Source organism: Barbus barbus (genome assembly GCF_936440315.1).
Source record: "Barbus barbus genome assembly, chromosome: 21".
NCBI lineage: Eukaryota > Metazoa > Chordata > Actinopteri > Cypriniformes > Cyprinidae > Barbus > Barbus barbus.
Genome location: NC_136749.1, coordinates 14,969,661 through 14,983,142, shown reverse-complemented (window position 1 = coordinate 14,983,142; position 13,482 = coordinate 14,969,661). Strand labels below are relative to the sequence as shown.

Genomic DNA, 13,482 nt, shown 5'->3' with positions numbered 1-13,482 from the left:
GTGAAAGAGGAAGTGAGGAAAATAGTAGTTCACACAGAGAGTCTGAACAAGTGCAGTGTGACGTTAAATGTAAATAAAACTCTTCTGCAGAGTGAAGGCAGAGGAGTAGATTCATCTAGAGTACCTCTACAATGGGTGTGCATGACTCCAATTCCTTCTGGTGGAGATTTACACTGGTTTTAAGTATCTGCAATGCCGTTTTTACTATTATACCTAAACGCTGCATAACCATCGATGAACATCTCCTCCGAGACATGCCCAAGACTCCAAACTGCTACTATTATCCAGGAAGCGGTCTATACACAGACTGCAATATTATAGACCTGCGCACTGATCTGTCAGAGGTAGGCCTTGAAGTTAAATCCCTTTGTATTGTTGGTGAAATTTCAAGCATTCCTGCTGATGCCTTTTCACACTTACCTTCTTTGGAGGTCCTTCAAATAGATGGGACAAGACTGGAGAGGGTTCAATCTGGTGCCTTTTCAGGACTCCCCAATCTGAAATATTTGTCGATGCTTTTCAGTGATGAAATTTGTAGGTCTGTCACCATGGAACCTCTAGCATTTGCTGGTTTGTCTAATTTGGAGGAGTTGACACTGATAGGTCTTAAGTTAGTCAATGTATCCAGCGGTATATTTGATCCATTGATTAGCGTAACCAGACTAGAGATTAGCAGAACTTGTGCACAGGACCTTAGTGATATTTTCTGTTATCTTCCGGATGGAATGTCCCATCTGAAGAACCTGAGTGTGATAGACAGTGGGATTTCAACAATTGAGACCAAAGGATGTCCAGGGGGATCAAAGACATGGCCTGTGGCTGTCCTCTCTGGGATTCAAAACCTCTATCTAATAGGGAACAGTATCAAAATAATTCAAGCCAACTCTCTAGTTGCATTTCAGAACCTCTCCAGCCTTTTTTTGGAGTTCAAAGGCGAGTCGCTAGATAGTATTTGGGAGTCTGGGATTGGAAAAGTCAATGAGTTGAGTTTGACAGGAACTGTAATAAAAAAATATTCAACAAACTTCAAAGATTTGTGTCATCTGGTCACCACCCTTCATCTTCAGTCCCTCAGCCTCATTTTTACATCAACAGACAGATTGGCTGCAGAGGACTTAAATGAGTGTGGGACAACTTTGATAAAGTTATTCATCAGCGTATCAGAAGTAGGCCACCTGGACTTTAGCTTCTGGACAGGTAACACAGGTTTTCAAGCACTGCAAATGTCCTTTATGAAGTTGACAGATGTTCCATTCTGTGTTGCTGTGAATGGGACTGTCTGGTCCTTAACCTTGCTGGACCTCACCAGAAACTCAATTTCAGAAGTTGGCAGAGACCAGTTTGCTTGTATGCCTCTTCTCGAGCAGCTCTTTCTCAGCTATAATACCATAAAAACCTTACAGCTGCATGCATTTCGTGGTTTGCATTACCTCAAAATTCTCAAAATCGACTCCAATAAGATCTCACAGCTTACTGCAAAGGATTTCAGATCTCTTAAAGCTTTGGAGGTCCTGCATATCAATAATAACATCATTGAGACTATTGAGGATGGAACATTTCAGGATCAGCAGGAGCTTCGTGAGCTGACACTGGGTAGACTGGAGTATGTTTACGAGTTGCATCTAAATAGGATTTTTTACGGATTTCCACCGAAAATACAGCGACTAAGTATTGATGCACATTATGGAACTACTTTTTACCTGGGACGTACATCACAGCCTGAGAGAACGTTTGTTTTGGAGCTAAATGGAGACAGACTGGATTTCGCAGACTGTAATACTACTGTTTTTACAGCAGTTCGAGAGCTGAACGTGATTTGCACCCATTTCATATGCAAGAATGGCTTCATGGCACCTTATTTCCCAAACCTGGAATCTTTTGAGATCTCAGGAGGAGCTGAACGAGCGCCTCTCAGCGACACTAAAATCAGTACTCTGCACCGTCTCAAGCGTCTCAAGCTCATCAACCTGAGTTTTTCTAACTATACAGATGCTGGAAGCGTCTTCTGGAACCTAACAAGACTCCAGACTCTAGTGCTGGTAAACTGCCATATGAGCTTCCTGACCGAGAGTATGTTTAAAGACCTGACGTCTCTGCAGCTGCTGCGTCTCTACAGCAACAGTCCTCTGGTCTTGACTGATGGCGTGTTCGAAGTTCTTCCAGCTCTAACAGTGTTTGTTCTTGATAAAGTGGATTTCCAGTGCAGTTGTGAAAATGGCTGGATTCTAGATTGGGCAGAGAGCACGGAGAAAGTACAGGTGATCTACTTGCAGAAGCAGAAGTGTGTATGGCACTATCAGGAACTCAACTTCTTGGCAACCATGGAGAAGCTTTGTCAGACTGACGAGCAGTACATTTGCTATGTAGCCACAGCTGGAAGTGTTTGTCTTCTGCTGTCGGCAGCCATTGGATATCGCTTTGCTCGCTGGCCTTCTGTAGTCCTCTTCTTCCGCCTGAGAGGATGGGTGGAGAGGAGGTTTGGAAGGCAGTGGCACAGGAGGAGGAGACGAGTCGAGGGGGCTGATGGAGAGATAGAGGAGATGCAGTATGATGCCTTTGTGTCTTTCTGTAGCCAAGATGAGGCCTGGGTCCTGGGGGAGATGGCTCCTCGCCTGGAGGAACAAGGGAACCCGAGACTGAGGCTGTGTCTGCACAACAGAGACTTTGAGGTGCGGTTGAAATGAAGTTTGATCTTCTGAATGTGAAATAGTTGAGGTTGAGTTATTGATGTAACTGCTTTTTGCTTATGTTATCCATCAAGATGTAGTCTCACTGTAAAATAATTTCTTGTGAAACATCTTTTAGGTGGGTAAAGATATCATGGACAACATCACTGAGAGTATCTACAGCAGTCAGTGCACTGTTTGTTTGATCAGTCGGCGGTATCTGCACAGTGATTGGTGCAGTCTGGAGATGCGAGTGGCCACACACCGGCAGCTGGAAGAGCAGAAACACCGTCTCATCCTCATCTTCCTTGAACACATCTCTCCTTTTGAGCTTTCTGCTTTCCATCGGTAATTAGGACAAGATGGGAGAACATTAAGAACAATGTGCATTTACTGTGAAACTGAAACATATTCAGAGATGAGTTTAGGAAGGATGACAATAGATCAATCAGTATACACTACTTTTCAAAAGTTTGAGGTTCCTAAGATTTTTTTGGAATGATTGGAATGATTTCTGAAGGATCATGTGACACTGATAACTGGAGTAAGGAAAAAGGAGAGAAGTCCGCACACTCTCTCCTTTTTCTTTGTTCAAGTTCCTCAGTTGTCCTGCACCTGAGCCCGATCTGGGTGGTTGGGATGTGCACGCCTGTTTGACTTTTTTTGATTCTTCACTGATAACTGGAGTGCCATCATAGGAATACATTACATTTTAAAGCATATAAAAATTAAAAAAGTTATTTTAATTGAAATAATACGGTTACTTTTTACTGTGTTTTTGATCAAGTAAATGCAGCTTTGGTGAGCATATGAGAATTCTTTCAAAAACATTAAAAAAATCTTACCAACCTCAAAGTTTTAAATAATATTGTTTTATTAGTGTAAACTTGATATGATTTTTAATAATTTAAAGGTCACACTATTAATTTACTAAATCAAATATTGTATTCATTTTCTCATTGTATAAATCGTGTAAATACTTTTATCATTCCTTTCCATAGTTTGGCCAAACTGGTGAGAACACGTACATATCTGGACTGGCCAGACGATGAAGGTGACAGAGTGCATTTCTGGGATCGTCTAAGGAGGAACATTGTAGAGGAAGACATTGTGAGTACAAAGAAGCAGGAAATGGGCAGAAGTCTGAATGACACTGAGATTGGAAAGATACAAAATGACTTCAACAGCACAAACATCTAAACTGATGCTTCAAGAAAGAATCATGTTACAGGTGTTAAACTATATTTAATATAATATCTGAATTGTTTTACAGGAAGCCTCTTGAAACTACACCTGCTGCGTTCCTGCTTGAAAACAACAACAGCTGTCAAAATGCAATGATAAAACAAATCTCCATTTCATTTAAAAAAAACAAATACTTGTTACACTTAGAAATATGATGCTTATCAGTGTTAATGGAGTAACTTGTAGACTCCATATGTTCATGCTTTTTTAAAATTAGTCTCTGTATGATATTTATTCCTAATTATTAAACTTAAAAATAAAAAAATGATAAAATTAATAATTGTACTCATCACATGAGTCTAGTAATGTCTGAACATAAATTTACATTGTGCTACACAGAGTGCATATGTTAAACTTATTTGAATTCATAAACAGTCAAGTGTAAAAGCGCACAACCCACCATTGGTGCTTAAAGTAATTTCAAAATAGAAAGATTTTCAGTTCCCATTATGAATGTTCTTTTTTTTTCATTTTTACTGTACTGTACCGTTTTGTAGAAAAACAGAAGTTGTACCTATGTATGTATTTTCCTCCTCCTGTTACCTTGTGTTGATGTGCTCTGTTTTACTGTAATATCTTAGCAAGAACATAATAATAATAATAATGTATAAGCTATTAATACCATGCTGCAAGAATTTTGGCTTTGAATGTAAATCTGGCAATACCTTAATTCAAGTACTAGAGGGCGATGTTACGCAAAGAGGCTTGTTCTCTCTCTCATTCATGGTTAAATAAACTATAACCTGATTTAGCACTATGAACCAGCATGTTTACACAGGGCAGTTTATAGTTTAAGTCTTTCCTTCAGTGACATTTTTGATGAAATTCACAAAACCATGATTAAAACAACATCAACAGCTGTCTTTAATTTGTGCTTTGTCATAAATGCCATTTGAGTGATCACTCTTTGCAACTCATAACACAAACAAGATTATTCCAAGCTGTTTAGAAGATTATTCCAAGCTGTTTATAAAAACTACTATAAATCAATGAATTTTTGTTAAAAAATTTTTTGCCAACATAATACCAGCAGGGTGGTAGTTTTTTGTTTTGTTTTGTCAGTCAATCAATTAATCCCTGTCATGATGTCATCTATAAAGCTGATTTGCTATACAGTTCTAAATCCATAAATCTTTCAAGAAGAGCTTCTCACATCTGCGCTTGCACAATCCAGTTTCTGGCATGGAAACGTCAGAAGTTACACCTATGAAGTTGAGCAACCTTACAACTGGAAGAAAATATTAAGTAAACAATTGCCTAATAAAAGATAAATATTATATGACATAAACGTTTGCCATTAAAATATATTTACAGGGTATGTTGTATAATTATTATCACTATTATTACATAATTTATAAAAAAAATGTACAATTATGTGATACAGGAACTAGAGATATAAGGATTTTGGCTCAGATTATAGGTGTGTCCTGTTTCACAACGTGTGCTAATCATGGTTTTAACAGTGTTTGCCTGACACAATGTGCTAGATTTTACATTCAGGGAAATATTCTATGCCTGTCAAGACTTATCTTGGTCCCAAAATACTACTCATGGTGGCTACTAAGATGGTAGTTAGCTGTAACTCCTAATAAGTGTGTTCTTATTGGTTAGATGTGCTATCCATGTGATATGAATGACCTCATATTCTAAACAAAACAATAAATAAAGAAAAAGAAAAAGAAAGGGCTGGACAGGTCAGATAGATTCAGCCAGTAGAGGGCCTCAACAGAATATTTACATTAAACTGTAAAAGAAAAAAATATATTTTATTTGACCTATTTAATGTTTCTAGTTTTGACTTTATGAACTGTTGGACTTTAGCTTTGTGATTAAAGCTTTAATGGCACTCAGTCAGAAATTCTGTTGTATTGTAAGGCAATAATTATGATGGCAAACAATACTACTCAAAGGCAAACAAAACCTACATTAATGTTGCATACATAGTACCAAACAAACACAGAGACTGTGGGCTTAGCGAACAGGGTGGAGGAGAATCACTGGACTGTGAGGGTTTTGTCTTGGTAATTGGAAAGCACATGTTCCTGATAATTGTGTTCTGGTATGCTGTGCGCCCCGCAGCAGACAGCTTTCTCTCTCACATAGCTGCATTCTTTCTCTCTCCCACCCTCATATGCACAAACATAACTTCATGCTGCAGAAAGAAAGTTACACCGAAAAGAAAACTTTTAAAACTGATATTTTGATCAATGTGGCAATGTTGGCCAGAAACTTGGGGGAAAAAAAGTATCTGACTAAGCTCTCAAGGTGCGGCTGGATGATGATATCACTATGCTAGCCTCACTGAGCCTTTGTGCAACAATCAAATGCATGCTCCTACTTGTGACAGGCACACAGTCACTCACAGGGCATTCAGACATGGGCCATGCAGTTGGCACAAATCTCACTGCAATAAATCAGAAAATGGCTGTAGATGGTTAAAAGAAAAACTGTTGAAGTGCTGTTATTCACTTCTTAAACCTCTTCTCACCTCTCACCTCATTTTCCAGCGTGGTTACAGTATGCTTTCAGGAGAGTTATGTCCGCACAACACCTCTCTTGAGTAATATATCCTGTTTTCCCCACCCATAAAGTTCTGGGTATACGCCCAGTGATTTGATGGGAAAAAAAAAGTAACTTGGGAAGATTGGAATTCGCAGAAGAGGCAGTTGTATAGGCATTGTACTGGCTTCAGTTAGAAGAAGCAACAATCAGCAGGAGAAAAGTTTCCATACAAAACTAGGTAAGCATTCTAATTTGATCCTAAGAGGTTTGTAAGACAACTCTATTGATTATTTGATGAGATTTGTTGGTGTATAATAAAACGAGATGTTTTCTTCAGGATATTATAACAATTTTAACCAGGGGTTTCTGTGTTTAAGGATATTCATCATTTAGCTTGTTTTGTGCTGAAAAAAAGCGTTTTCTGGTTTCTATTGGTCTCCGTTTGCTGTTTCTTTGGGGGGGAAGTTGAGGGCACTTTTCAGCTGGTCAAACTGGTCTGTTAGCTGGTTTTAATGTGCTTGAACTGTGGAACACAGAACTTTGGCATCAAGTTAACTGGGTTCCATAAATAAGCTTTCGTGCCCAATGCAAATGTGTCACTTTCCGTTTAATCCCACTCTGCGTGAATATTTCAGTCTTTACGCGCGAGCGTAGGCTCACTTGTCCGGTCACTACAAGTAGCCGATTCGATTCCTAGATGTAACGCAAGCCCTTCTCCCTTTACACCAAAAGAAGAAATCAGAAACCTGGTATTTATTAATTCAGAGGGTTTTCTCAGAGCGCACGCGTGCAAATCCGCGTGAGGTGAATAGATTCGCTGCTTATTATGCGCCGTTTGCTGGATAAGCCCCGCAGTCGACCTTACGAGAGTTTGGGGGGAATGCACTCGATACATAACCGGACGAAGCACGACCTCAATGTGTCAGCGGCGACACGGCCACCAGAACGACGTTAATTATGAATACAGAGATAAAATGGCAACGGTGGGAGCTGTCTGATAACCCAGAGAGCTCGAGACAACTTGTTCACCGTTGCCTTCAAGTGCTGACAGCCAGGTACAAGCGGAAATGATTCACACAAAACGAACACCGCCACTAAATAAAAAATATTCTTAAAGGGACAGTCCACTCCCAAAATTCAGCGCTCTCTCCACCCTCAATACCACGACTGAGGTGCCCTTGAGCAAGGCACCGAACCCCCAATTGCTCCCTGGGCGCTGCAGCATGGCTGCCCACTGCTCCAGGTGTGTGTGTGTGTGTGTGTGTGTTCGTGTTCACTACTCACTGCTACTCACTGCTGTGTGTGCACTTGGATGGGTTAAACGCAGAGCACCAATTTCGAGTATGGGTCACCATACTTGACAATACGTCACGACTTAACTGACTTATTTTTCAGTAACATCAGGAAACCAGGGCAACCCACAAGTAGCCTGGAGGGACATCTAGAGGAGCGAGAATGAAATGCAGTTCATTGAAGAAAACTGAGGAGAGCACACTAATATATGTTATTTCGCTACTATTGCATTTTTATTTGCCCAGTGATCAGAAAAATCATCCAGTTGACCTTGTTTAGGGGAGACAACATAGGTTTTATTCACAGTGTCACCACAGAGCAATTTGTTATTTGGGAAGCTACTGAACTTGCCAAGCTACAAGCTTAATAATTGCTACTGTATACTACAGCTACTTTTTTGAACGGTAAACAAAGGGGGAAATTTATTTTTAAAAATAAAAATAATTTAAAAAACAAATCGCCCTGTTAGTGAACTGATTCAGTAAAATGAATTGCTCTTTTCAGCACTACAAATAACAGAGGGGGAGCATTTAGGACAAATCTATTCACAATAATAATTAAGACTTTCCAACGATATTTAGTTGAAAGGGCGTTTGTTTATCCCTTCAGCATTTAGTTATGTCACACCGCTACTTTTTGGGTAAACTAACTCATTATTGGAAAAGCCTATTAGGCCTATAAAATCGTCTGATCTTAATGCTGCTAAAAAAAATGCAACAAAGTAAGCTAGTATCGTCGCTACTTTTAGGTAATTGCCCTCCAGCACTTGAAGCTGTTGTGTTTAGCATTTTGTGGCATTACCTGCAGTGCCTCTCTGCGTGTTTTTAGTGCTCATTTCCATTTAGCAACTGGCATGTACTGCAAAGGTTCATGGGTTTGTTGACTTCTGAATTTCACAGCCTCTCATTACATGACAGTTTGTTTGGGTCCCTTGGGACTAATCACTAGGAGCACCTATCAATCAGCCTGTCTGATGCTTCTGCCTTAGTCTGACCAAGTCTGAGCTTGAGTATCACCTAATGAGTGCATCTCATTTAGAACAATGACAACATTTTTAAGACAAAGACACTTCTCTCTCTCAAAAACACAAGCCTCTCACAGCTTAACACACGACTTCATCAAATAAAATCTGTCTTTCCACAGCCACAACTACAGTAATGCAAAACCACACTGGTTGCTCATAAGAGAGAGTATTAATAACCATGATTATCAGTAAATTCCAGCAAGTCTTCTTCCAGTAATTATCACCCAAGCCCTGCTCAGGCTTCTCTCTCTCTCTAATTAGGTTAATAGAGGGCCATCAGTAATTGGGAGGACGGCAGAGCAGTGGTGTAGTGTACTAATGTTAGTGGTGTAGTGTAAGTATTCAGGTGTGACGTCTGTCAGATGGAAGATTTACCTGAAAGGGGTGGCCTATAGAATTACCCATTCGTCAAACGCACATTAAAATCATTAATTTTGTGTGTGCATATGAGTGTTGCTGCTCATCTCAAGGGAAAATGCAGGCCTTGTTCAGACAGGCAGCAAAATCTGATTACTAGGTACACTAGGGATGCACAACATATGGGAAACATATTGCTCATCATCCAATAGTTTTTTGGATATATGAAATTTTGCATTGTCATTTCTATATTTATGACAACCTTTGACATCATATAGGCTAATGCTCACTAAGCTAGTCAGTTAAAACACTAATAATTTAATAAAATTGTTAAATATAATCTTCAGCAGGTCTCAAAAGTATAATTTTTTCTTTTTTTCATCATTTTTTTTATTACACAAACTAGTATAGAATTTCAATATCAGCCATTCATGAATATTGTCCATAGCTTTTTTTTTTTTTTTATAAAATGTTGTTGTTTTTTTAAATCTGTAAATAAAACAATGATTATTAGAGTACATGTACCAGAAAATATTTCAGTTTTTCTACTTCAAATTTAAACACTTAATTCAATGTATTACTTGCAGTTTCCCTGTTAATATTTGTGAAATTTACCTGCAAAATATGAATAAAGTTGTGTTTTTCATATGTATTATTGTGGACTTGTGGCCTTAGTTGGTGTTTTACTGTACCTTGTGTTTGTTTTGGATAAGCTTGCTAAATGTCACTGGAAGGAAACCCAAATTAGATCATTAATTATTTGTTAGTGTCAAATATGAGATAGGATCTACAGTACAAGAATATGAAATGCAGTAGGTTACACTTTATTGCTTGACTTTGTGTGTCAGTAGGGAAGGTAAAAAGGGGTATTCATCCAAGAGGAAAGGACTGTGTGAGTGAACATCCTTCAAAGAGTGTGTATGGGCTTTTGTGTTTGTATGTTGTTGGATGAGAGAGAGAGTGTAACAGACATGTAGCAGGCAACCCCAGCGGTAATGTGAGCCTGTGGCCTGAGTGGATCGAATGTCCGTTAAAGATCACAGGTTCCATTGTCTTGTGGTATACACTCTACAGCTCCACACACTCCTCCTCTGCTCCTCTCTCCCTCCTCCCTTCTTCATGCTTTTTAATTATTCTAGCATCATCCCTCTCCTCAGGTCACTCATTTTCCAATGCCTGCCCTTCCTTTAGTCATCCCGCTGCTAAAATGTCACTTACTAACATTAAGACTCTATCCTAAAAATAGATATTGCAGTGTTTTCCAATTTTTGGATCTCAGGTACCACCATAACCCCTTCAGTAATTTTTTATCAATACCAAAAATTTATTTCTATGAACCTATATGAAACTACAATAAAACAAAAGCCATCATGTTAATGAGAAGACCATCAAGGGACTTTTATGGCAGGCATCCATAACTATATTAAATAATAATTATATTATATTATATTATATTAATTATATTATATCATATTATGGACTTGTCATCCGTCAGGTGTTTACCTGTCTTTGGCCTCAGACAAAGGTTTAGGCCTCATTCCTGTGACCCTGGAATTTGTGAAATTTACTTTCAATTTCTGAGTGAAATTCATTTCAAAGTAAACTTTATACCAATGTTTTGAGGTACACATAATGTGACAGGATGAAAACTGGATCTTGATGTATGTTCTTCTCTTTTTTATACAGTTACAAATATGGAGGGTGCCATTAAAACAGTTGTTATGCAGTTCCTGTCTTCAGCACGGGGAAAAGAGAGCCTGGGTGGGAAGAGCTTCCAAAAGTTAATCCAGAGTCAGCTGGGAAACATCCTGAGCGTAAGTAACAAATCTCTCATTTTGCTCCATTTAGTTGACACATAACATGTCCATAGACTACAAGATAAAGATTTTAGGTTTAATGTATACATAAGTGAGTATGTTTGTTAAATAATTGTTTAATCCTACGTTTGCCCTCATTGGTTTATTTGAAGTGGTCATGTAATTGTGACAATTAAATTAAAAGTACAAATATTTCATAATCTCTCAATTAATATGAGGTCATTAGTGCTGCATGAATAATAATTATAAAATAATTAACTAAATTAATTCAAAGTAAAAGTAATTTAGATGAAGTATAGCATGTCGCACTACAGAACAAAAAATGTCAAGACTCCACTTCATTGGCTGTCTGTGTTTTCTGGACTAAGCTAATAGTTGAGGATTTCACACTCTTTCTGTCTCTCTCAGGACACTGACAGTTCTTCAGCAGTGAAGGACATGATGAAAGGCCTGGATGACAATCAGGATGGGAAGGTCAGTTTCCAGGAGTACCTGACGCTGATGGGCTACCTGGCCAACTCACTGAGTGAGCAGAAAGCAAAGAGCAACGCAGCCGGTGGACCATAAGAAGCCCCAAAGCATTGATGACACTTGGGTTGATGACACTGACAATCATTTGTAATGTTGGAGTCTTGCACCAATACTGAGAGACTGGGTCTACATGTCACAATTTTTTACTTATTAAAAAGTTTTCAAAGTGGCTTGGTTTAAAAAAAAAAAAAAAAAGTCAAATCATTGTTTTGGCCAAAAAACACTCTATTAATAAACTTTGTAAAATGACCGTATATTTACATACATAACAAAACACAACTCCTTAGTCCTTGTAACTTCCTGTTGTAACAACTAGCCCTGGTCTCCAATGCAATATAAAATCCGCAATGATCTGAAAACACTTTGAAAATCTCTGATATTACAGTGAAATTATAAATCTGTTTACATGTACTCGCATTTATGAATTTATAAAACAATGTCTGACCTGTGGCCATGTACAAGTGCTAAATCAAATAACTTTTTGTTGCATAAGTGTTTGCTTTTTTTTTTTTTTTTGCTTTCCATGCAAACAGGTTTTCATTTCTAAGCTCTTGTGTTTTCATATATGATTTAATTGTTTTACTGGGAACAAAATATGCTTGATTAGTGCAAGGCATAACTGATGAATGCAAGCCATCAAATATACTAAAATAGAGTCAACGACAATGTTGTACACATCAGATTTGTCCATTTAAAAAAGTGAAATTTTACACAACTGGAGAAATGTTTTTGTATAACCTTTCAATTAAAATATGGAAATGTAAAAAAATGTAATTTTAGTCATCCTTTAATTTTCAGACATGAAATACAAGCTAAACATCATGGTTTTCTGGGTACAGCTTGTGTCCTAGCATAAATACATGTTTTTATGTATACACATTTTGTTTGTTTGTCAGTGTCCTTTGAATTTTGTCATTCGTGTGTGTTTGTGTGTTTTCAGTCCCAAGCCTTGGCTGGCATATGTGTATGGACACCGTTTGCTTAATGATGAATTAACACCTGTGCAGCAGTATCAGGTGTGACAGGACCACTTGTAGTCAGATGCTCACTCAACACACACACACACACACCCCTACCCCCACACATGCCCCTGAGAGATTATCAGCACCTCTAAAGACCCTTGGGTTGTTAGTAACTACATTTGTGCCATGTAACCTTGTTTGGCCTGTAACATAATCGGTCCTCAGGCACCTGACCCCATTTATGGCTTATGTGCCATGATGCTAATAATTGTAGAAAAGTGCATCAAGAAATTAATTACAATTATATAGACTTATATACTTATATAAATGTGTTAAGATAGATAGAGATATATAGATAGAGACAATTACACCATTAAGAAGCTTAACCAATAGCTAATTATATTACATAACCTTTAATTACATAAATAATATAAACATTAAAATATAAAAAAATAAGTTTCTTTATATGTATAAAGCATAGTTTAAGGCATAATTGCTGGTAATGTTGTATTTCTATAGCTTGGGTGATTTTCATCATAGCGATGTTTGTGTCTAAGTCATCAATTACAGCAGATAAATCATTTAGTCCGGGGTGCTGAACTATCACGTCTCTAAAAGTTTAATTTGACAAGCACCGGTACATATAACTAACCTTTAGGATCAAACATATCTATTTACCCAAAAGTTCTTCTTTCAGGTAAGTCCAGGTCTTCAGAGCATGTTTATATACATGAATGTCATGTTGTATCATTAGATAAGCTTGAAAACATGACTGGTAACATTTAACGACACAATAAAGTCCATTACATGTACATTTTAAAGAAAATTGCCTCAAACTGATTAGTTCAAATCTTATGTTTATACATGTAGTCACGTGTATATATATATTGATGATTCACAAACTGAGTTAACCGAGTGCCGATCAATAAAACAAAACATTGATTATGTGGCTTGTTTTCATTTGCTCAAGTTACCGTCTAATGCAGAGAACTTTCTCTCTTTCAATTACGACGATCAACATCACATTTACTCCTTTATATAACACTGTTTTCGTATTTTTCCTTACATTGTGAATGTGTAATCAG

General features: G+C 37.9%; 2 protein-coding genes across 3 annotated transcripts; both read left to right on the top strand.

Annotated features, from left to right (window-relative positions):
- The first annotated feature begins 82 nt into the window (after positions 1 to 82).
- Positions 83 to 4,776, top strand: LOC306886887 (toll-like receptor 12). The gene is made up of 4 exons (XM_079444246.1): positions 83 to 2,669; positions 2,806 to 3,014; positions 3,668 to 3,776; positions 3,940 to 4,776. The coding sequence occupies exons 1-4, from the start codon at positions 132 to 134 to the stop codon at positions 3,949 to 3,951; spliced, it is 2,868 nt and encodes a 955-aa protein (XP_079300372.1). The 5' UTR covers positions 83 to 131; the 3' UTR covers positions 3,952 to 4,776.
- A 1,492-nt stretch (positions 4,777 to 6,268) lies between these two features.
- On the top strand, positions 6,269 to 13,340 carry LOC306886888 (protein S100-A16-like). Of its 2 annotated transcripts, XM_079444248.1 has the most exons (4): positions 6,527 to 6,651; positions 9,936 to 9,979; positions 10,774 to 10,901; positions 11,313 to 12,309. In XM_079444248.1, the coding sequence occupies exons 3-4, from the start codon at positions 10,782 to 10,784 to the stop codon at positions 11,469 to 11,471; spliced, it is 279 nt and encodes a 92-aa protein (XP_079300374.1). In that variant the 5' UTR covers positions 6,527 to 6,651; positions 9,936 to 9,979; positions 10,774 to 10,781; the 3' UTR covers positions 11,472 to 12,309. The 2 variants fall into 2 exon arrangements, with proteins under 2 accessions (XP_079300373.1, XP_079300374.1); XM_079444247.1 differs by lacking the exon at positions 9,936 to 9,979 and having other exon boundaries at positions 6,269 to 6,651; positions 11,313 to 13,340.
- Positions 13,341 to 13,482: the final 142 nt, after the last annotated feature.